Source organism: Aricia agestis, chromosome 20, assembly GCF_905147365.1.
Source record: "Aricia agestis chromosome 20, ilAriAges1.1, whole genome shotgun sequence".
Taxonomy (NCBI): domain Eukaryota; kingdom Metazoa; phylum Arthropoda; class Insecta; order Lepidoptera; family Lycaenidae; genus Aricia; species Aricia agestis.
The window spans coordinates 12,654,997-12,680,396 of NC_056425.1; the positions used below are offsets into that span (position 1 = coordinate 12,654,997).

A 25,400-nucleotide genomic window follows, 5' to 3' on the forward strand; every position below is an offset into this window, starting at 1 on the left:
AATATATTATATTATTCTAAACTAAATCACTAAACAGGAACATAAAGACATCTATACATATAAATAAAATTGGAGTGTCTGTTTGTAATATTGAAAGAACCGTTTTTTACTAGATGCATATGAATGTATATAGGGTACATACACCAAAACAACATTTTTTACAATTTTTGTCTGTATGTCTGTCTATTTCTATTTTATTATATTATATATATATATATATTGTTCCAGCTAATCTCTGAAATGGCTGGAGCGATTTTGACGGGACTTTTTTGGCACATAGCTGATGTAGTAAGGCATAACTTAGGTTACTTTTTAACCGACTTCCGATCCCATTTCCAAAATTATTTTGTTGTTGTATGAGATGTAGCCCGAATTTAGTAACATGATCACAAAAGTGATGATCTGATGATGCAATCCATAGGAAATCGACAGGACTCCTTAAAATTTATATGGAAACATATAGTGATTTTACGTTTTTCTGAAGGATTCTAAGCTTAAACTACCAAAAAATAAGAATTTGCGCTGAAGTACACCCTGGTTCCGAAGATGCTGTACAGAACTCTTGAATCCTTATAGATAAATGTTCGGCAATTTTGGCGTTGTTTCAAAAGCATATTATTATGTCAACGTGTCAATAATACTAATCATCATCATCACTATAATTATGCCATGAATCATCACATTATTATCAAAAATCTTGCCTTTGATTATATTATTGTTCCACCGTTTGTTGACTGATTTTTAGGGTTCCGTACCTAAATGGCAAAAACGGAACCCTTATAGATTCGTCATGTCTGTCTGTCTGTCTGTCCGTCCGTATGTCACAGCCACTTTTCTACGAAACTATAAGGGCTATACTATTGAAACTTGGTAAGTAGATGTAATGTGTGAACCGCATTAAGATTTTGATACAAAAATGCAAAAAATATTAAAAATTTTAGGGGTCCCCATTGGTACAACTGAAAAAAAACTTACTATAAAAACTACCAACGAAAATTGGTTTGAACGAGATCTAGCAGGTAGTTTTTTATACGTCAATATAAATGGTAAATGGTAAACCTTAACTTTTCTTTCATTAAATCAACTGAAATATAAAAATAAATCAAAAACCTTTTAATTTCATAGAAATAAACCTTATAGCTGCTGCGAAACCCTTCATGGGCGAGTCCAACTCGCACTTGGCCGGTTTTTACTATTTCGGTAAGGAAGGGGAAAATTTGTTTCTTTTTTAAAGCTTTTATTTAACTTGCTCTGTATGTATGTAAGTATGTATGTCACGGTGGAATTTTGGAACTCAATTTTAAGGTAGATATTTCATTTTCTTTTTTTATCGCATTTTGCTGACGCGGACGAAGTCACGGGCAACAGCTAGTGTTACATAAAATATAATTATCGAGTCACAAAATATCCCAAAGCGAACATTATCATTCCTCTGTTTCATGTCTATTTCGAAAATCGATTAATTAGAATCGAGAATATGTACAACACTATTTGCTTCATTTGACAGAAAAATGAGAATATTGACTGTACCTCGAAACTAAGCGATGAGTGAAAGTATCTATTGTTTTATTTCCATTGCGCGCTCAATACCGGACAAACAGAACGGGCTCTATAATTTTCTAACTAAAGCGGCAATGTATTATGAATCATGCGGTACACACGCATTTCATGGTAAAATCTACAACCACCTACGATTAACATTAAATAATTGATTTTAAAATAAAGGACACACGATTTAATAATAAAATTACTTACCGATGAAAAGAAACGTATCCACTATTTAGACCAACGTTTCTAGTCGAATTTCCACAGCCCAATACGGCAAAATTAGACATTTTTAGAATTTCGATTGACGTCCGATTCCGATAACGGTGGAGCGCAGACTAAAGAACAGACTTTCGAAGTTTTGACATTGTACAACGTTTGAGAACGCGATGGCACGCGAAGTACATACACATGGCAGTTCTAACTATATCCATTTCTGTGTAGACAACGGAAAAATATTAAATACTTTTATACTATAATATAAGTACATATATTTAAGATTTTTATTACATCATACACCTATTTAATACAGTCATATTCATGACCCAGACACATTGAAAACTTTTTGTTCCGTCGGCGGGATTCGAACCCGCGACCCCCAGCTTGAGGTACCACACGCTCTTAACCATTGAGCCACAAGTTACCTTCTAACATTTAAAAAATAGGTCAATTAGTTCGAGTTAGACTCGCGTACGAAGGGTTCCGTACCGTTATACAAGGTGTAACAAAACTGAGTGATAATACTTTAGGGTGTGTATGTGTTAGGCTGGTTTTATCGTTAGGCGTTTCGCAGCGCCGCGCCGTTGGAGCGCGCGCGTTCGAAGTAACAAACGAAATGGACAGACGGCGCTGCTCAAGCGTGCGACTTTAAGGAGTGAGCACACTGAGACGGGCCGTGCCGGGGCTCAGCGTGCCGGGGCTCATCGCAAAAATCCGCCTCCATACAATTTGTATGGAAGCGGATGCGCGTATCGCACACTGTGTCGGGGCGCAGCGGATTTCCGCTTCCATACAAATTGTATGGAGGCGGATTTTTACGATGAGCCCCGGCACGGCCCGTCTCAGTGTGCTCACTCCTTTAAAACGCTACTACTACTCCCATACATCTTCGAACGCGCGGCGCTCCAACGGCGCTGCCGAAACGCGTAACGATAAAACCAGCCTTAGTTGTAGAGGGTTCACCGTAAAACTAGCAGCGCTGAAAGATCAAAATTTTTTTTCATTTTGTATGGGGAAACTCGTGACGCTGGGACGCTTGCGTACTTTTTTTTATGAAATAAGGAGGCAAACGAGCTAACGGGTCACCTGATGGAAATCAACTTCCGTCGCCTATGGACACTCGCAGCATCAGAAGAGCTGCAGGTGCGTTGCCGGCCTTTTAAGAGGGAATAGGGTAATAGGGCAGGGTAGGGATGGGAAGGGAAGGAATATGGGAGGGTAGGGAAAGGAATAGGGTAGGGGATTGGTCCTCCGGTGAACTCACTTACGCGGTGAAACACAGCGCAAGCGCTGTTTCACGCCGGTTTTCTGTGAGAACGTGGTATTTCTCCCGTCGAGCCGGCTCATTTGTTCCGAAGCATGGCTCTCCCACGTATTAACTTATGTACTCATACAAAAGTGAAAAAAAGGTCTTTCAGCGCAAAAATAAACATAATATACCGGATAGCTGCTAATTTCACAGTGAAAAGAACAAGGAACTTAAAGTACCTATTATCACCTTAAAAATATATTTTTTACGAAAAAAAAATGTTGACGTGGACGCAGATGAAGTCGCGGGCAACAGCTAGTATTATCATAAAATATGCTCAAAGTATCTGTCAGCCTGCAACTCTTTACACTCAAAACTTTCTTCGGTTTAAGTTCGGTGTCATAATTCATTATTGAATCCTTACGTAGTTATATCCATTTAAAGTCCCCCGTCTTTGTCTGCTATTTGACATCCAATGTACCAGATAAAGACAATTTTCCACCGTGCGTTTCTCGCGTAACTTTCTGCCGCGCACTTTAAAACTCTGGAACGAACTGTTGCCGGCGCCCGGCAGTATTTCCGGAAATACGACCCGCAAACCTTCAAGAAGAGAGCGTACTCCCTCTTAAGGAGTGAGCACACTGAGACTGGCCGTGCCGGGGCTCAGCGTGCCGGGGCTCATCGCAAAAATCCGCCTCCATACAATTTGTATGGAAGCGTATGCGCGTATCGCACACAATGTCGGGGTGCAGCTGATTTCCGCTTCCATACAAATTGTATGGAGGCGGATTTTTGCGATGAGCCCCGGCACGGCCCGTGTCAGTGTGCTCACTCCTTAAGAAGGCCGGTAACTCACTTGCAATAATTCTTCTGATGTTGCGAGTGTTAGGCGACGGTAGTTGCTTTTCATCAGGTGACCTGTTTGCTCGTTTACCTCCTTACTTTATGTAAAGTAACGGAGCTCAGTAAAGGACTATGCCCAAAAAAAACCCATAATCGATTAAAATAATTTATGTACAGCAAAGTAGAGCATAAATAGTAGATTGAAAATATGCAATTCATTTTTTTCTAAACCATAACCGAAACCGATAATTTGAAAAAATAAATCTGAGATACACAGTGTGATATCTACTTCGAATCAACTAGTTATTTCCTTTGTTTTTGTGATCTTTCTCGTGAAAGCGATGTTGATAGACAATAATCTATACTAATATTATAAATGCGAAAGTATCTCTGTCTGTCTGTCTGTCTGTCTGTCTGTCTGTCTGTCTGTCTGTCTCGCTTTCACGCCAAAACTACTGAACCGATTGCAATGAAATTTTGTACACAGTTATTCTAGAGTCTGAGAAAGGACATAGGCTACATTTTGATGTGGGAAAATATCTTATTTCCATGAAAATATCGATGAAAATTTATTCGCATTGCGCAGGCCAGCGCTCATCCCGGGGGTCCTGGGTTCGAGTCCCGCAGGCGGAACAAGTTTTCAATGTTCCTGGGTCTTGGATGTGTATTAAAATAATATTTCAAAAATCTTAAATATATTTTATGTATAATATTATAAAAAATCCAGAAATATATCGATGCAATTTAGTTCTAATACGATTCAACAGATGGCGTTTTATTTTATTTTAGTTCTAATACGATTCAACAGATGGCGTTTTATTTTTTACTTAAATATATTTTATGTATCTATACTTCTATACTAATCCATACTAATATTATAAATGCGAAAGTATCTCTGTCTGTCTGTCTGTCTCACTTTCACGCCAAAAACTAATATTATAAATGCGAAAGTATCTCTGTCTGTCTGTCTGTCTGTCTGTCTGTCTGTCTCGCTTTCACGCCAAAACTACTGAACCGATTGCAATGAAATTTTGTACACAGTTATTCTAGAGTCTGAGAAAGGACATAGGCTACATTTTGATGTGGGAAAATATCTTATTTCCATGAAAATATCGATGAAAATTACTTCGCATTGCGCGTGGCCAGCGCTCATCCCGGGGGTCCTGGGTTCGAGTCCCGCAGGCGGAACAAAAAGTTTTCAATGTTCCTGGGTCTTGGATGTGTATTAAAATAATATTTCAAAAATCTTAAATATATTTTATGTATAATATTATAAAAAATCCAGAAATATATCGACGCGATGCAATGAACATTTTAGTTCTAATACGATTCAAAAGATGGCGCTTTTTTTTTACTTCGTTGGAACATAGAACTAATCATACTTATTAGTTATTATGTTTTTGTTTATAGTTTTTAATACGTTAGAATATTATGTTTAATAATATTATCACTTGCTATAATAATAATCAATCTATCTTATCTTATAGAACTCCTACTGCATTTCTAAGGAGTTCGAGTGTGTTGTGTTGGCCTATATTCCATCCAGAAAATATATCAATGCAATCAACATTTTAATTCTAATATATGAAAACAGATGGCGCTTTATTTTTTACTTCATTATTATAACAGAACTAATCATACCTACTTTATTATATATTATTGTTTTTATTCATAACTAGCTGTTGCCCGCGACTTCGTCCGCGTGGACTTTAGTTTATAGCGCGCGGTGTCAACAAAATGTGTGTCAAATTTAAAAACTTTTTAAAACCCTGGTAAGTGGTACCCCTCTTAGGGCCGCGCTACACCGGAATGGCAGCGCTGAAAGTGCTCGCCTCGCCGCTGCCATTCCGGTGTAGCGCGGCCCTTAATTAATCAAAATACCCAAAAACAGCTGTGCAGTGTGCACATAATCTGTACTAATATTATGAATGCGAAAGTATCTCTGTCTGTCTGTCTGTCTGTCAGTCTCGCTTTCACGCCAAACGCCAAAACTACCGAACCGATTGTAATGAAATTTTGTATACTGATAGTCTAAAGCCTGAGAAAGGACACAGGCTACTTTTTTACTGGAAAAAAGGGTTGTAAGGTTCGTAAATTTGTTCAAAAAATTCATAATAGATGGCGCCGTGCGTCTTCTACATTGCGCTGACGCTTGCTCAAAAGTCTTTCTATAAGAGGTGGTATCATCTTACATTTAAGTCTCGATTTTTTTCGATTGTTATATCTATTCTACGGTATTAAATAACTCAGTACTTTATCTGTGCAGGCAGTGACGTAACCTTAAGACCAAATTTCACCAACGACTGTTAAAGTTAATGCTCGAATTAGTATCACGTTAGCTGTTTTGTTTTTCATATGAATGAAAGAGAAGACAGGATATTTTAACAAGCTGTTAACACTAACAGACGTTGGTGAAATTGGGGCTAAACCTATCAATGATAAATAGTTTATGGGTAAAGTTGTGTAATTGGGGGGCTAAATAAGCTTTAAAATTTGGCATAATATATAAAGTTTAACATACAAAAATGAAGTACTTATTGTTTGCACACTGCACAGCTGTATTGATTTAAGGGGTACCAGGGTTTTTTTATAAAAGCTTTTGACACCAATTTTGTTGACATCGCGCGCTATAAACTGAAGTCCACGCGGACGAAGTCGCGGGCAACAGCTAGTGTACAATTAAATGGAAAAAAAAATCGGCCAAGTGTGAGTCGGACTCGCGCACGAAGGGTTCCGTACCGTTATAGAGCGAAAGTAGGGAAAAATTGTTTTTTGTATGGGAGCCCCCTTAATCATTTATTTTCTTTTAATTTTGCGATTAAATATTAAAGTGCACACATTATTTAGTTTTTAGTATATGTTGTTAAAGCGGCATCAGATATACACAATCTGTGAAGATTTCAGAAGTCTAGCTATAGCGGTTCTTGAGTAAGAGCCTGGAGACAGACAGACGGACAGACGTCGAAGTCTCAGTAATAGTGTCCCGTTTTTACCCTTTGGGTACGGAACCCTAAAAAAGTATGTCAAATATAATATATTTTAAGAATAAACTAAATCACAAGTGGCTTCACTCTACATCCTCTATCGGTTGTATCACGGGGAGTGCTCTAAGAAATTGTTCGGAATCATACCACCTGCAACTTTTCGCCATCGCTCCACGCAAAAAATATACCATCCTCATCACTTTGATGAGTGGCAGTCTTCCACCGTGCGTTTTTGCGTAACTTTCTGCTGCGCACTGTAAAACTCTGAAATAAACTGTCACTATATTTTCAATACGACCTGCAAACCTTCAAAGGCCGGCAACGTACCTACTTGCAGCTTTTCTAATGTTGCGAGTGTCCATGGGCGACAGTATAGTTGCTTTCCATCAGGTGACCCGTTTGCTCGTTTGCCCCCTTATTTTATTAAAAAAACAATCATATAACCGATATCGTGTACTTAATAATCCTAAAAAAAACAGTACATATTGTATACAGAATATTTTCTATCCCAAACTAACATTCTATACTGTCAGATATAAATAAAAGTGATAATAGTCTATCGGGCTTATAAGTTAGGTATAACTTATAAGTTATAAGCCATGAATCCATGATATAGTTTTACTTACCGAAATTTTCAGTTCATGTATTTTTGTTACCAATAGGCAATAAGAAATTATGAAAATATCGTGAAATACTTTTTCTAGAAACAGTTAGTAAAGGTAAAAATAGTAAATAGTAAAAAGTAAGATAACAAAATATGAACTACGGAAGGTAGCTTATAACTTGACCACATAATACATTATCTACAAAATTGTTTTACAGTCGTTCTGACTATAGGTAATATTTTATCTAGTCTTTGTACTCTTATTATTTTTTTATTCATTTAGAAGTAAGACTTATCAGTGGATTTAAATTAGAATTTTAGATGGAGTTACAATTTAGAGACAATTACAAGCCTTTGAAATTAATTTACCTACAATTTCCAATATCGTTAAATCTAAATAGTAAATCTATATGTATAATAAATAAAATTATATAAAACTCAAAGGTGACTGACTGACTGATTGACATAGTGATCTATCAACGCACAGCCCAAACCACTGGACGGATCGGGCTGAAATTTGGCATGCAAGTAAATGTTATAACGTAGGCATCCGCTAAGAAAGGTTTTGATCAATTCTACTCCCAAGAGGAAAAAAATAGGGGATGAAACTTTGATTGTCAATTTTAAGCCGATCGTGTCGGGCTGAAACTTTGCATTCGCAGACGACAGACTTTTTGTGCGATCGAGTCTGCGGCGCCCATACAGTCGGCATGGCCGCGCCTAACGCGGACAAAGTCGCGGGCAACAGCTAGTTAAGAAATAGAAAAAAAATACGATCCAAAGCACTTTATTTTCAGCAGTAGCACTGAGCGGCTTGGTGATGATGAACTATTAACTATATAGATAAGAACACGCCGAGTAAAATATGCTTTCAAACAAAGAAAACTAGATCATAATGGTGAACCCGTTTGGATGCTACGATGCTAATGTCAGACACACACACAGACAGACAGGCAGATACACACGTCTCTTTTTTGTCGGGGGTTAAAGGGTTATTATTTTTTAATGAAATAAGGGGGCAAACGAGCAAGCGGGTCACCTGATGGAAAGCAACTTCCGTCGCCCACGGACACTCGCAGCATCAGAAGAGCTGCAGGTGCGTTGCCAGCCATTTAAGAGGGAATAGGGTAATAGGGGAGGGTAGGGAAGCGAATAGGTAGGAGATTGGGCCTCCGATAAACTCACTCACTCGGCGAAACACAGCGCAAGCGCTGTTTCACGCTGGTTTTCTGTGAGAACGTGGTATTTCTCCGGTCAAGCCGGCGCATTCGTGCCGAAGCATGGCTCTCCCACGTAAAATTTATATTTATATTATATTTATCATTATGATTATTATTATTATTAAAAAATGGCTTGTAGTCACAATCTACTTAATAATTACTTATAGTAAGTTAATTTACAATAATTGCTGTAATTGTTCCGAAGAAATAAAAAATATATATTATTGTATACAATTGTATACAGGAATGTATACAATTTCTGTGGACGAAGTCGGTGCAAATTCCTGTAGTACTACGGTATACGCATGTACGCAGCGAATGTTTTCAGTTCGGCGCGGCGCAGTGCGGCGCTATCGAGCGGTGCGGACTAGGGATGGGAACGGTAAATCGATATTGCGATGCTGGGAAATCGATTTTGGGGAAGCGATTATTGTGAGATGTAAGTTGAGAATGGAATGGAACATGGTACAAGCGATAAGTTTAGATCCATTTGTTGTACAATTTAAACTTCTTTGGATGCGTTACATAGTAAGCGGGAATTATTATTTTCATTGGTATAGAAAACCTTATTCCTAATAACAATGAGTCAGTTTATTATGCTTGTTGCATTTAGGTTTTAGGCACTCGTATAGAGTAAATCTGTAAGATAGCCTAATAACTTTCATATCATATTTACATTTTTCAATAATATCGATGCTATAGGCAGCAGTATCGATACTCGACTCGTCTGCGCGTCTCTGGCGGCTGCCGGTGCGGGCGGGCGGCGGCGGGGGTGAGCGGGGGCGGGCGGCGCGGGGCGGCGGGCTGTCAGTGCGCTCGCAGCCCCCGGGAGCGCGGCATGGGTGGCGCGCTGCTGCTGGCGCTGCTGGCGGCGGCGCGGGCCAGCGAGCCCAACGCCACCGACCTATGGGACTTCGCCAGCCCCTCCCCCTCCGAGCCGGCCGAGGAGAAGGCGCCCCTGTTCCCCACGGACCTGTTCACGGAGGAGCAGCGGCGCTCCGGCGCGGTGCTGTTCCACGTGATCGGCATGGGCTACATGTTCGTGGCGCTTGCGATCGTGTGCGACGAGTTCTTCGTGCCGGCGCTCGACGTGATCATCGAGCGGCTCGCGATCCGCGACGACGTGGCCGGCGCGACGTTTATGGCCGCCGGCGGCTCCGCGCCCGAGCTGTTCACGAGCATCATCGGCGTGTTCGTGTCGTTCGACGACGTGGGCATCGGCACGATCGTGGGCTCCGCCGTGTTCAACATCCTGTTCGTGATCGGCGCGTGCGCGCTGTTCTCGCGCACCACGCTCTCGCTCACGTGGTGGCCGCTGTTCCGCGACTGCTCCTTCTACTCCGTCAGCCTGCTGGTGCTCATCTACTGCTTCCGGGACAGCCACATCTACTGGCAGGAGGCGCTGGTGCTGTTCTCGCTGTACGGCGCGTATGTGCTGTTCATGCGGTGGAACCAGCCCGTGGAGCGCGCGCTCAAGAAGCTCATATACAAGAACAAGGTGACTCGCGTGAGGAGCACGGACCAGCTGATGCCGACGGTGAGCTCGCCCGCCCCCCCGCCTCCCGCGCCACCTCGCGCCTCCCTGCGCACCCTGCACATCCACCCGCATGCACAGACCTGGGTTTGGACCCCACTGAATACTAAACCATACCAAACATTATTACCAACACTATTGGATATACCGAACATACCAAACCCAGGTCCTCTAGATGGCTTGCTCCCGAAGTTAGTGTTAGCGATAGTTGTAGATAACTACTCATTACTCACCATTTCTTAACTTTGCATATTTTACACTCGACACCCGTTTTTAGAACCTCGCAATAGGTTTATAGGGGCTTTATAACAGGGTCACATCAACCTTAGCTCGCACAACTTAAGCATACTATTCGTACACACAGTCAGATTTAATAATCTAGGCTACGCGTTGCGAGATTCTACAGCTACATTTAAAAGTCTAGTCAATGCGTTGGACGTCCATCCCCATTTACGTCAGATTTGGCAACCTAGGCCAACGCTTTATCAGGGGCAGATTTCGACGATGCATACGCAGCGTCAAATTTGGCAACCTAGGATACATATTGGGGAATCCCAAATAGAAACCTAGTCGAAGCGTTCGACGTCCTATGTCAAAAGCAACCTAGGCTATACGTTGGTCCACATTTCGCAACCTAAGCGTTAGACCCATGTTAGATTTAGCAACCCAGGCTAACAACGCCTTGATTAGGTTATGAGCCCATTATATACGTGTCAGATTAGCAACCTAGGCTAGGATGTTAGCCTTGATTGTTTAGGTTGTAGGTTGTTTGAGGCGCGTTGTTATGACGACTGGGTACGGCCCTACCGCCCTTACCCTTACGTAATACCGTGACCTGTTCACGTGTTTTTGACTCCGTAACGATTAGCGAAAGGTTTTCGAATTAGGTTAAGGTTTGAACTTCGAACACGAATTCAAATTCGTTGCAAACGAAACAATTTAGTGGGTTTTGAAATTGTGCTATTTGTGTCTTTATAATGTATCTCACATTTTCGCGTAACTTTCTACCGCGCACTGTAAAACTCTGGAACGAACTGTCAACAGCAGTATTTTCCGATTAATGCGACCTGCAAACCTTCAAGAAGAGAGCGTATTCCATCTTAAAAGGCCGGCAACGCACCTGCAGCTCTTCCAATGTTACTAGTGTAAATGGGCGACGGTAGTTGCTTTCTATCAGGTGACCCGTTTGCTCGTTTGCCCCGTTAGTTTTTATAAAAATTAAATCTATTGTTTTTTCCTCCAAAAATTAAAGAAATGAACTCGTTTTAAATGTGTTTAATTTTGCACACAAATGAGGATGTCCTCGTTAGGTTAGGTTACATTATATTAGGAAGGACTAATTAAAAACAATGATCTGTCTAACAATAAAAAAAAAGATCTGGATTGTGAAATGTGTCTGGTTAGTTGTACTAAATCAATATCACGAAAACAGTTATAATACCAAAGATAGCAATGGAAGTTAAAATATTAGACATATTCAGATAGGAATTAAAATGTGCAATTATTTTAACGAAGATTTTAGATTACTAAGGGCCTGTTTCACCACTTTCTGATAAAGCGCCGAATAGGCTATCCACCACTTAACTTGACAGATAAAGTATGGAGAATCTGTCAAAAAAGTTGTGAATAGCCTATTCACCACTTTATCAGAAATTGGTGAAACAGGCCCTAAATGTCACTCATATTATTAAGAGTATCTCTAATTCTCTACTAATAATTATGTGAATGTGAATGTATGTCTGTCGTCTGTCTATCTATACTTTGATCTCCTCTTACTCTTATTAATCTTCTTTGATACCCTCCTCACTTTACATAATATTTAATCGATTTTGATTGAATATGACATGGGAAAATAAAATACTTTTAGTTTCCGGAAATATGCCTTATGATCAAAGGTAAAATTTTGACGCGGAGAAATTTAAGATAGCCACTGACATTGGAAACTATAGTCTTTGAACTAAAATAGATGGGATTCTGTTAACCTGTGTCAAAGTGACTTTTTGTGACGGTTTGTTACATTCAGGATATTGTATGACATCATACAACACAACAGACAGGATTTCCTACCTTTTTGCATATATTTTATACATAGAAATTAGAAGTCTATTATAATATTTAGACGTGGGAGAGCCATGCTTCGGCACGAATGGGCCGGCTCGACCGGAGAAATACCACGTTCTCACAGAAAACCGGCGTGAAACAGCGCTTGCGCTGTGTTTCGCCGAGTGAGTGAGTTTACCGGAGGCCCAATCCCCTACCCTATTCCCTTCCCATCCCTACCCTCCCCTATGACCCTATTCCCTCTTAAAAGGCCGGCATCGCACCTGCAGCTCTTCTGATACTGCGAGTGTCCATGGACGACAGAAGTTGCTTTCCATCAGGTGACCCGTTTGGTCGTTTGCCCCCTTATTTCATTTAAAAAAAATACGACCTCTGTGGCTCAATTGGTTGAGTGTGTGGCAGCTCGATTCGAACTTCGCTCGGGATTCGAATCCCGCCGACGGAGCAAAAAGTTTTAAATGTTCCCGGGTCTGGATGTGTATTAAATATGTTTTTTTATTTTTTTTATTATGAAATATGGGGCAAACGAGCAAACGGGTCACCTGATGGAAAGCAACTTCCGTCGCCCATGGACACTCGCAGCATCAGAAGAGCTGCAGGTGCGTTGCCGGCCTTTTAAGAGGGAACAGGGTAATAGGGCAGGGTAAGGATGGGATGGGAAGGGAATAGGGGAGGGTAGGGAAGGGAATAGGGTAGGGGATTGGGCCTCCGGTAAACTCACTCACTCGGCGAAACACAGCGCAAGCGCTGTTTCACGCCGGTTTTCTGTGAGAACGTGGTATTTCTCCGGTCGAGCCGGCCCATTCGTGCCGAAGCATGGCTCTCCCACGTATAAATGTGTATGATATTTAAATTAAAATCTTAAATATATGTTTAGTACAAAAGTATTAAATATATTTCCGTTGTCTGGTACCTGTAACACAAGTCCTTCAGGTACTTAGCACGGGGCCAGACTGACGTGGTGTGAAGCATCCATAGATATTATCTATACATATAATAAAACTGTAGAAATGACAATTTTGTACATTAAAGATATCCAAAAAATAATAAGCGGGGGCTGTTACTACATCGCTATAGAAGCCAAAATTGTGGTTAGTTTTTTGTCTGTCTGTCTGTCTGTCTGTCTGTCTGTCTGTCTGTCTGTCTGTCTGTCTGTCTGTCTGTATGTTTGTTCCAGCATCACACGAAAACTACTGATCCGATTTGAATGCGGTTTTCGCAGATATATTTGTCTTCTTCCAACTTCATATCTGGTGTATAAAATTTTTCCCCCCCAACCCTCAAAGGGGACCAAAGAGGGGGCAAGTTTTTGTATAAAACTTTTTTCTTTAACAAGAAAACTACTGATCCGATTTGAATACGGTTTTTGCAGATATATATGCCTTATTCAAACTTGGCATCTGCGCCGCCCCAATCCCCCCCCCCCCCCACCTGGTAATGTTGCCAAGCAAAAACATGTTGCGTCATTAGTGTTGAGTTTTAATTCTCCGGACTTTGCCCCCGGCCGGTACTAGTGTTTGTTTGTTTGTCTTTTCTTCGCAGCCTAACGAAGCAACCAATTGACTTGATTTTTGGCATCGACTTAGTTGAAAGGATAGAGAGTAACATAGGCTACTTTTGGTCTTGGAAAAACATCATGTTTCTAAAGGAGTATTGTACACGATTTTCGAATTCCACGCGAGCGAAGCCGCGGGCAAAAGCTAGTTATTATTAAAAGATAACTTGGGCTCCCCGACACGAAAAAGTGTGTTTTCCTTAAGGAAACTCTATTTTCTCACTCATAACTGACTGACTGTCTTGGCTGTCATGACTGTCTGACTGTCATGACTAGTGAGAGATCAGGTGAAGAACCAATTTTTTACATGCCTATCCGACGCATGGATCAGACAATCAGATTATCTGCTTGTCTTAACCTTACCAAACTTTGAAACAACATTTTTACAATGCGGGATTCGAACCCACAATCTCTAAAAGCTACGATCTAAGCCTCTGGCCCGCTTAAGCGCTACGACGTAGAGGCTCTACGAAACTCGTAGCTGAGTTGCTACGACGTAGACATCTGCAGAAGTCGTTATAGAAACGTCTCGTAAGATATGGCCTAAATGTTATAAAATGCATTGACTTTATTCTTTAACATTATTTTACTTAATTAATATAAAGTTTAAAAAATAAACTAAATATTTGCATCACCTCCACGCCGGTAGCGAAACGGTAGTTGAAGAGGGTCGGTTGAGCTTGGCTCTACATAAGATCCTGATATATTTTTCACAGGGCAAATCCCATCAGGTCTTGGCAACATCTTACATGAAATGTTTTTGGTGGGATACTTAATTTGACCTATTAAATATAAAGAATAAAACACTGAAAAAATTCTGTAGGAATCTACCTACACAAAATATTTATACTTTATTAATACATACATAGAGTCGTTTAGGTAAAGGAAAACTTCTCGAACTGCGAGCTTTTTCACTTTTACATGTACGTGGCAGAGCCATGCTTCGGCACGAATGGGCCGGCTCGACCGGAGAAATACCACGTTCTCACAGAAAACCGGCGTGAAACAGCGCTTGCGCTGTGTTTCGCCGAGTGAGTGAGTTTACTGGAGGCCCAATCCCCTTCCCTATTCCCTTCCCTACTCTCCCCTATTCCCTTCCCTTCTCATCCTTACCCTCCCCTATTACCCTATTCCCCCTTAAAAGGCCGGCAAGGCACCTGCAGCTCTGCTGATGCTGCGAGTGTCCATGGGTGACGGAAGTTGCTTTCCATCAGGTGACCCGTTTGCTCGTTTGCCCCCTTATTTCATTAAAAAAAAATGTAAGTACAAAATATTTCAGAACAGTAGTCTGGGCTTTATTAAACTCTGTATGGCTATTTGCTTGCAAATATAACTTTTCTAATTTACAATTAACTTCTTTAAAACATTTCCCTAATTATATTAATTAAAAATACACGGAGCACTCTAGAGTGAAATAATTTTATTAACTTTACTTAAAACTTTCGCTTGGAGTGTATTTGTCCTGGTTCAGTTTCACAAATTAAATATCTTTCTTCTTAATCTTTTGAAGTTTTGACTAAACATCTTTCTAACTTTGTGAATATTTTTATTTATTTATTTATTTTTATAGACTCACCAACAGAACAGCATTTGTGACATTTTTTAATAACTAAAAAAATCGACCAAATTCGACACGAATGCTTCCGCACCACTATGAAGCAAAATGGGCAAAAAAAATTTTTACCCTTTGGGTACGGAACCCTAAAAATATAATTCTAATTACATTAGAATCTCAAAAATACGATGTAACATTATTATTTAAAAAAAGATCTATAGATCTACATTAACATTGAAATAACAAAAAAATAATTTAAACTAGAATGAAATATAAAACCCATCAAACGACTACGAGTTGCTAACGGCATTTCATGAACCAGATAAAACCTGATTGTCCAGCACTGAGCAGGTTGATGATGATGAATTATAGCTAAAAACACTCTCGATCATGTCAGCTTTCAAACAATAAAAACTAGATCAAAATCGGTCCACCCGTTTGGATGCTACGATGCCACGGGCAGATACACACACAGACAAACAGACAGACAGACAGACACGTCAAACTTATAACACCCCTCTCTTTTGTCGGGGGTTAATAAATAAAAGTGATTACGTTAAAGCACAAATCAATAGGTGTAATTGTTTTTCCGTAAAGTGTACCACAAAATGTACAGGTTGTGGGGAATACTCGCTTCGCTTGCCCTGATTATTATTAAGCGCAGTTAGCTAAATGGAAAATCACATTTTTTTAATAAATATAACCGATTAAGGCTCCGCACGCTACTTTTTCTGATATTAAGTTATTTTCCTAACGATTGTACACTAATATAGTGTAGATAGCAGATAGCGACGCTATTTCCTAGGCCACAAGGTCGAATATTCTATGAATCATCACATTGAATGAAACTATTTCTAGGGTTCCCTATTTAGACTTTGTATAGTTAAGAGTCAGCATAATATATTTACTAATATTATAGATCCAAAAGTGTCTGTCAGTATGTTTGTTGCCTTTTCACGCTTAAACTGCTGAATCCATATGGATGAAATTCAGTTAGGGTGGGTTGCACTAACTTACTATAACTGTTACTGTAACTTTAACTATAACTACCATGCAAAATGTCAAATCTTTGGTTAACTTATAACTCTTGTTACATGTGAACAGCAAATTACAAAAAATTTGATACAATATTATATTTGTCAGTTTGCAACTCACTGTTTTTGACCGACTTCCAAAAAAGGACGAGACGAGTATTCCGTCGTGTCCATAATATTTTTTATTTTTGTATGTTTCAACTCACTTTCTGAGCAAGATAAACGAATTTTTTGATATTTTTTTTTAATGAAATAAGGGGGCAAACGAACAAACGGGTCACCTGATTGAAAGCAACTTCCGTCGCCCATGGACACTCGCAGCATCAGAAGAGCTGCAGGTGCGTTGCCGGCCTTTTAAGGGGTAACAGGGGAGGGTAGGGAAGGGAATTAAAGGGGAGGGTGAGGAAGGAAATAGGGGAGGGTAGGGAAGGGAAAAGGGTAGGGGATTGGGCCTCCAGTAAACTCACTCACTCGGCGAAACACAGCGCAAGCGCTGTTTCACGCCGGTTTTCTGTGAGGACGTGGTATTTCTCCAGTCAAGCCGGCACGTTCGTGCCGAAGCATGGCTCTCCCACGTCAGAAACCAGTTGTTGCTGGTGTTGTTAAGTTAGCTCATAATTGCATGAGTTGATAAAAAATGCTAAGCAACAACTTTGCCGCGGCACTTCTCGAGTGCCGAATGCATTTTTTTACAAATGGTTAGGTTATTCACAATTGCAATATGCACCTAGCCTTATTTGGCTATTAAAAAACGTGGCATTGTATTTTAAACTAGCCCGGCCTTTGTATAGAAAAGCCATTTCGAATAAAAACACGTCCGTCAACAGTCGACACAATATAGAGCCATTATTTTAATGAAAACGAACAAAGCGGAGTATTAGTGGTTGCTAAGTATACGTTTCATAGTGGTTCTTTAAGTTGCAATTCTGCCCCCTTAGTCCGCGTTCCATTAGATGTCAAAAACGATCAAAACCCTCGAAATAGGAGGCATTTTTGCATCGCTAAAATATATATAATGGCCATAGTAAAAGTAGGGGAAATAAGTTATCTTCATACAAAGGCACCGCGCGCGGCTTGTATGTGTGCGCTATGATATCAATGCGTCGCCACGTACGGCACACAACAAAATCTCGGCCAGTTTTATAAGGCTGGTACCGCCGAGATTTTGTTGTGTGCCGTACGTGGCGACGCATTGATACTATGGCGCACACATACAAGCCGCGCGCGGTGCCTTTGTATGAAGATAACTTATTACCCCTACTTTTACTATGCTTTGGCTACGGCCTCTGGTCATTATAATAGACTAGAATATGACGGCCGCAACCAATATTTGTTTATCACGCCATACCGTGCCTTTTTCTGGGATAAAAAGTATCCTTTTCCTTTCCCGGATCCCAAAATCTCCATACCAAATTTTATCAAAATCGGTTCAGCGGTTTGGGCGTGAAGTAGAGGTAACGGACGGGCAGACAAAAATATTTTCGCATTTATAATTTTAGTATGGATATATAAGTATTCAAAACATACTAAACATTTTGTACGTCGCGAACAAACTTCAGCCATTAAACCGACACTCGCTTCGGTACGGTACAGCTGACATGGGCCCGTGTACAGGACAATAACGACATGGGTCCGTGCGCAGGACAATAACGACATGGGTCCTAGCACAGGACGATAACGACATGGACGTTACTTACAGTAAAAGGTTAAACCTTAAGGTTAAGTGGTCTTGAGCATATAAAATAATGATATAAAAAGATATCTAGAGAAATAAAAGATTTGTAGCTTAAAAATGGAGGTTTGTATTTGTTTAAGGAATTTTATTTTGGTACGAACTTTTATACTGATGTACGGAAAAATGCATTATTTATATTTTGGTCTGAACGAGGCAATGGACTGGTCTTTACCTTGTCTTGTAACTACAAAAAATAATGGCAAAATGTATCTATACGAAGACACTCGATAAAAAATAATAATGACTATTAAATAATAAAAAACTCCAAAAGTAGTTACCAGTTATCTTCTGCTTTCAGCTTTATATTAGACTAGCTGTTGCCCGCGACTTCGTCCGCGTCAACATAGTATAATAACCATAGAGATATAAAACCGTTTGTTTCTGATATCTATGATAATAACAAAGATGTTTAGTTTCCCATTTTTGTGGTTCCTTATGCAAAGGATTCTACAAGGACTTCATCATAGTAGCTTCAATCTTTAATTTCACTTCAATCAGTCGAAAATCTAAGAAGATAATATAATTATTACTAGAGACTCCAATGGTCGAAATTCGACCTTAGATTCAACGACATTAGGACACTACGTTTAATTTGTAAAAAAAAATATTGACTATATCATATTTTTTTTCAACTCTCGTCTCAGGGACTCAGCTGATCTCAGACTGGCCGTGTAAGTAATTGTCTAATCTAATAGTATCTAAGATTCAATAAAAAATAAATAAAAGAGTACTTACCTATAATTCGTATGTATAGGTTTGTGACTCAAAAATCTGTCATCTTCTTGAGTGTGCGTATTGTAGTGTGTGTAATGTTTTATTTGTTAAAAAAATGTGTGATAAAAGCATAATTTCAAAATAATATTAGCTCGATGCACTCCTTCACCATATAGCAAAATTTCATTCATCTACGTTCCCGCATTTTTCTTCAAAAGGGATACAAAGTTTTTCGCTTGCGTATTAATATATAGATAGGTGGGGACTAGGGAGGTATAGGACTTATGGTTTAGTCGTATTTTGTACGGTACGAGTTGGACTTCATATCATTCAATGTCAGATGATTCAACTAGTATAACGATTTAAATTACGCAACCGATAACCATTCAACGGTAATGAAGGCAATAATTCAGCGATTATTTTATCGGGACTTAATTTGGCGCGTTTAAAATATAACATGGCCGCGTGGTAATGACATGATATATGACAACATTTAATATATTCGGGTTTTAATAGGCTGAGGAATATTGTGTTGCTATATCTGATGTTGAAGTTGTCATAATATTGCCCACAATTCCGTTCTTGTCTTTAGTAAGTTAAGTGTATTATTTTTATTTTAGTCTAAATGCGTCTTATCAATGTTTAGATGTACAAAATCAACCATATTTATGTTGGGAATCCTTTCTTTTATCCTTTCTTTGGTATCAAAATAATTATATCCATCGTTTCATTATAATATGAGTTAGGTAAGTATAAAGAGTTTACAGACAGACAGACAGACAGACTTTAGCGTAGCAAGCCGTAATGATTTTATCAAATCGAGTCTTTTTTTTTAATGAAATAAGGGGGCAAACGAGCAAACGGGTCACCTGATGGAAAGCAACATCCGTCGCCCATGGACACTTGCAGCATCAGAAGAGCTGCAAGTGCGTTGCCGGCCTTTTAAGAGGGAATAGGGTAATAGGGGAGGGTAGGGAAGGGAAGGGAATAGGGGAGGGCAGGGAAGGGAATTGGGTAGGGGATTGGGCCTCCGGTAAACTCACTCACTCGGCGAAACACAGCGCAAGTGCCGTTTCACGCCGGTTTTCTGTGAGAACGTGGTATTTCTCCGGTCGAGCCGGCCCATTCGTGCCGAAGCATGGCTCTCCCTCGTACAAACGTCTACAAAACTTTTGGCACCTTCTACACATTCCACATCCATACTAATATTATAAATGCGTAAGTGTGTCTGTTTGTCTGTCTGTTATCTCTTCACCAAACCGCTGAGCCGATTTCGCTGGACATAGAGATACTTTGAGTCCCGGGACCCGGACACAGGATACATTATATCCCAGAACAATGTACGGTTCCCGCGAGTTTTGTACCAGACCCGTGTGGGTTGTACCAGAGGCGTGGTTAAAGTTAAGGTTAAAGTTATGGTTATAGTTAAGGCTGAATTTGGCTTATACTTTAACTTTAACCTTAACTTTGACCGGAGAAATTGACAGATGACAGCTGGTCCAACAAGGTTATAAATGAACGTGGGCGGGGGGCGCTGCTGGTAAAGGAGAACTGTCAAAAATGGCGTTTTTGTATGATGACAGCGTTAGTTCCTTTTTTCGCCACGTGCATTTAAAACCGAGCTCTATGGTTATGGTTAAATATGGCGTCTTAATGGCGTCCATTTTTGACTTTAACCAAAGATTTGACATTTTGCATTGTAGTTAAAGTTATCATGGGCGTACCGAGGGGGGGGGGGGGGGGGGGCAGCTGCTGGATCATGTTGACGTCCCTACTAAGTATATTATCTAGTACTTTTATCTATAAAAATTAAGAAAACGAATTTTTGCTATTTGTTTGCAATACAATATTTTTACAACTAAAATTATTAATTTTTTATTTATCCCCCCCCCCCCCCCTGGCCCAGAACCTGGGTAATTTGCCCCCCCCCCCCTGGCACCAGAACCTGGGTAATTTGCCCCCCCCTGGCCCAGAACCTGGGTACGCCCATGAAAGTTATAGTTACAGTAATACATAGTTAAAGTTAGTTGGTACAACTCAACCTAAGTATCTAAGATTTATGAATAAGTGTGATAATCAAAGAATTCTTGATAATTCTTGCAAGTTTCTTACGCCGGTTCTTCTCGCCGGGTTAGTTGCCGAACCGGTGGTTCAGAAAACATTTGAAAAACTTATTTACATCTATACTTACTTAATATTATAAATGCGAAAGTGTGTCTGTCTGTCTATCTGTTACCTCTTCACGGCTTTACCGCTGAACCGATTCTACTGAAATTTGGCATGGCGATACCTTGAGTCCCGGGAAAGGACATAGGATACTTTTTATCCCGGAAAATGTACGGTTCCCGAGCGATTTTGGCACAACAAAGTTGCGGGCGTCATCAGGTATTTCACTGTCAAGTATTTCATGAATCAGTGTGATTCTTATAACGGCGGTTCTACTCGCCGGGTTTAGTTCCCGAACCGGTGGTCGGTACCAGTAGTAACGACGCGGCGACGTTCAGAAAATATTTGAAAAAAATATTCTGAATAAAAATTTTTCAGTTTGAGTTTCTGCATTAGGTTAGGCCATAAGCGGTTTAGAACAAAACAAGATGCAAAAATATCTGTCTCGAGTGCCGGCCTTGGCCCAGTAGCGTGGCTCGCCATAATGAGGGGCTGGCACGGGCTCATAATTTAATTGCACATTGTACCACACCATTGTGCTAAACAGCGGCCATTTTGATTTTTATGCTGACCCGGCGAACTTTAGTAACGCCTTTCAGAATTTTCAGATCTTCGATAGTGCGATTCAGGAGGCCTAAAACGAAACCGTTTTGATATTCTAACGAATCGGAATGACGCATCCTACTCTGACAAACGTGAAAGGACGTTGTTAGAGTAGTTCGCGGCATTCCGATTCGATCGTTTTGAGTCTCAAAACGGTTTCGCTGTAGGCCTTTAGGGTTGAGCATTGGTATGCTACGCTATCTCGGGTTAAAATTAGTAGGATGTTTCTCAGACCTACCTGATAGGTACACAAAGTTTCAACAAAAAACCCGATTTCTAAGGTTTCTTTGACGGGTGCTTATCTATTCTATTAACAATGTTTTGACGACCTCTGTGGCTCAGTGGTGAGCGCGTTGGTAGCTCAAGCCGGGGGTCGCGGGTTCGAGTCCCGCCGACGGAACAAAAAGTTTTCAAAGTTCCTGGGTCATGGATGTGTATTAAATATGTGTATCATATAATAAAAATCTTAAATATATGTATAGTATAAAAGTATTAAATATATTTCCGTTGTCTGGTACCTGTAACACAAGTCCTTCAGGTACTTACCACAGGGCCAGACTGACGTGGTGTGAAGCGTCCATAGAAAAAAAAAAAATGTTGTTGAATGGATAACATTTTGCTTCAGTTAAAACCACAGAAATTACGCATTAACCAATCATGCCTTGAGAATTAAGTGCTTAGGCATTTTTTCCTAGTCACTATTGCGGTATTTAAAGATTGGCCTGAACAAATGTGTATGTGCCAGGTTTTTCTTCGAATATGGTACTGTCGTGTTTGCTATTTTTTTTTATCCCTTCAGCCGTCTATTAACTTTACTCAAGTCCTTTTTTGTCTCTTTTACAAAATGAGTACCGATGAAATTACCACAATTTCAGTGCATAATTTTGGAAATATAATATAATATTGTTGGACGTATATCAAGATACACTCGGGAGGCATATATGCTCACATTATCGATGCATAGCCAGCTATATAGCTGGCAGGCAGTTTGGCAGCTAGCCAGTGCAGCTGGTAATTGATTTAGAATGTTACACGGCTTTTGATTACACTGATAAAACACTCGGAATTACATTTGGGCGATTCACGAGGAATCGTTTTTTAAACTGTACAAAATTGGTACTGATTAAAAAACTATCAGCACCGTACGACCAGGATGTTTTATGGTATCTTACTGATTTTTTTTTCTTAAGTAAGTAATATTTATTTCCAGGAAATTTGTTTAACAATGGTTCTTAATATTTATGTATGGTATCAAAATTTCTGCCTCATTGGCGTGGAATTTAAAAATCACATTGTTCTGGGTTATACATGGTTATACTTATGCCATTATTATATGGATTGCCAATATTTTAACAAACTTTTAGTAGCATAAATCTATACCAATCTATACTAATATTATAAAGTGGAAGAGTTTGTTTGTTTGTTTGCAGGCGCTAATCTCAGTCTCTCAAAATTATTTGTGTTAGATAACCCATTTATCGAGGAAGGTTTTAGGCTATATTTTATCACGCTAAGACTAAAAGGAGCAAATAAAAAAAAATAGCCTATACCTATATCCTTCCTCGATAAATGGGCTATTTAATACTGAAAGAATTTTTCAAATCGGACCAGCAGTTCCTGTGATTAGCGCGTTCAAGTTAGCCCTTTCAAATAATTTTCCCCTTTTTTTCCACATTTTCCTCAATTTCTTTGCTCCTATTAGTCTTAACGTGATAAAATGTAGCCTATACCCTTCCTCGATAAATGGGCATTCTAACACTGAAAGAATCATCAAAATCCGTTGCGTAGTTTTAAAGATCAAAGGGAACAAAGGGACATGAGGGAAAAAAGCGACTTTGTTTAATAATATGTATATTGTATATTAAAGATTATTATTATTTAGATTTAGCAACATAATTTGAGATAGGACAACATTTTGTTCTAAGCAATGGATACAAAAAGGTATTTTCTCAACTTACAAGCGATTACATAACTCTGAAACATAAAACAAACTTTAACCACTACGAACAATTAAGTAAGGGTTGTCGAAAACATTTGGCAAGGCTCCCTACTCGGTCCTACACTCGAGTAACATTATGTAACGGCTACTAACCCTGCAATGCGGAGCCAAGGACGAACGGGTTTATTGGTCTGTGTGATGTTAGTAAATACCTTGTAGTAGTTTGTGTAATATGACATGACATTACTACAATTTCTATTCTAGCGGTTTCGGTGAAAATGTGGTATAAAAAAAAGCAGGAATTGCTTATATTATCAAACAAATTCTTCATTTTCATTAGACGAACAAAAATTTCCTCTGCGAAAATTCTTGAAAATGGTAGAGCCTAACAGAGATAGAAAGGATTTAAAATTTCGTTTTGATGGTCCTAAAAATGGATTGTTCTTTTTGTAGGACAACGTTACTCTAACTATTAACCTATCAAATATACAAAAAATCGGCCAAGTACGAGTCGGAATCGCGTTCCATACTGTGAGCCCCCCTAATTTTTTTTTAAATATATAACTCAAAGGTGACTGACTGATTGACATAGTGATCTATCAACGCACAGCCCAAACCACTGGACGGATCGGGCTGAAATTTGGCATGCAGGTAGATGTTATGACGTAGGCTAAGAAAGGATTTTGATAAATTCCAACCCCAAGGGGTTTAAATAGGGGATGAAAGTTTGTATATAACAATACTTCTTAACGCGAGCGAAGCCGCGGGCAAAAGCTCGTTACTTATATAACTCAGGATTTTTTGAAAATTTCAAGTGTCTATGTTGCCATTATGGATTACGAGCAAAAGGACAAAAAAACACGTTTGTTGTATCGGAGCCTCACTTAAATATTAACTTAATTTTGTTATTAGTATTTGTTGTTATAGCGGCACCAGAAACACAATAATTCAGAATTCTGAGAAAATTTTAGAAGTCTAGCTATAGTGGTTCTTGAGATACAGCCTGGAGACAGACAGACAGACGGACAGACATCGATGTCTCAGTAATAGGGTCCCGTTTTTAACCTTCGGGTACGGAACACAATAATCAACAAAACTATGAATATCAAAATTCAAAAGTATCGGATAACGATAAGATAATAACGAGTATACATACGTACGGGTACGCTTTTTTTCGTTACTTTTACAGCTCTAATATTTTACTTTATGCTAATATACTATTTAGCTAGGGATGGGCGTTGAATGAACGAACCGTTTTATTAAACTGTTTATTAGTCATGAACGGGTAAACTAGTTCAGCGTCTACTGATAAACTGGTTCATGCGTGAACGGTTGCATTGCCGGAACGGTGTGTGTGACAGAGACCGTTCGTCGCGACGCGACGACGCGATCGACGGATGGGTGGTGATATTTTTTTTATGAAATAAGGGGGCAAACGAGCAAACGGGTCACCTGATGGAAAAGCAACTTCCGTTGCCCATGGACACTCGCAGCATCAGAAGAGCTGCAGGTGCGTTACCGGCCTTTTAAGAGGGAATAGGGTAATAGGGATGGGAAGGGAATAGGGGAGGGTAGGGAAGGGAATAGGGTAGGGGATTGGGCCTCCAGTAAACTCACTCACTCGGCGAAACACAGCGCAAGCGCTGTTTCACGCCGGTGAGAACGTGGTATTTCTCCGGTCGAGCCGGCCCATTCGTGCCGAAGCATGGCTCTCCCACGTATAAAAATTAATTAAGTAAATGTAAAATTTCAGTAATTAATCTGCCTGCCTGCCAGTCCTGCCTGGAAAAAAGTATGTACTATGTAGGGAAGTGCATTTCCACCGCTCACAGATTAAACC

General features: G+C 39.8%; 1 protein-coding gene across 4 annotated transcripts in view; it reads left to right on the forward strand.

Annotated features, from left to right (window-relative positions):
• The first annotated feature begins 9,494 nt into the window (after positions 1-9,494).
• LOC121736936 (sodium/potassium/calcium exchanger Nckx30C) overlaps positions 9,495-25,400 on the forward strand; it is a 103,087-nt gene continuing 87,181 nt past the window's right edge. For 3 of the 4 annotated variants that reach the window (XM_042128405.1, XM_042128406.1, XM_042128407.1), the window contains exon 1: positions 9,495-10,201. In XM_042128405.1, coding sequence (XP_041984339.1) covers positions 9,503-10,201 — 699 coding nt within the window. In that variant the 5' untranslated portion in view covers positions 9,495-9,502. The remainder of the gene's footprint in view (positions 10,202-25,400) is intronic. The other variant, XM_042128409.1, reaches the window with a different exon arrangement.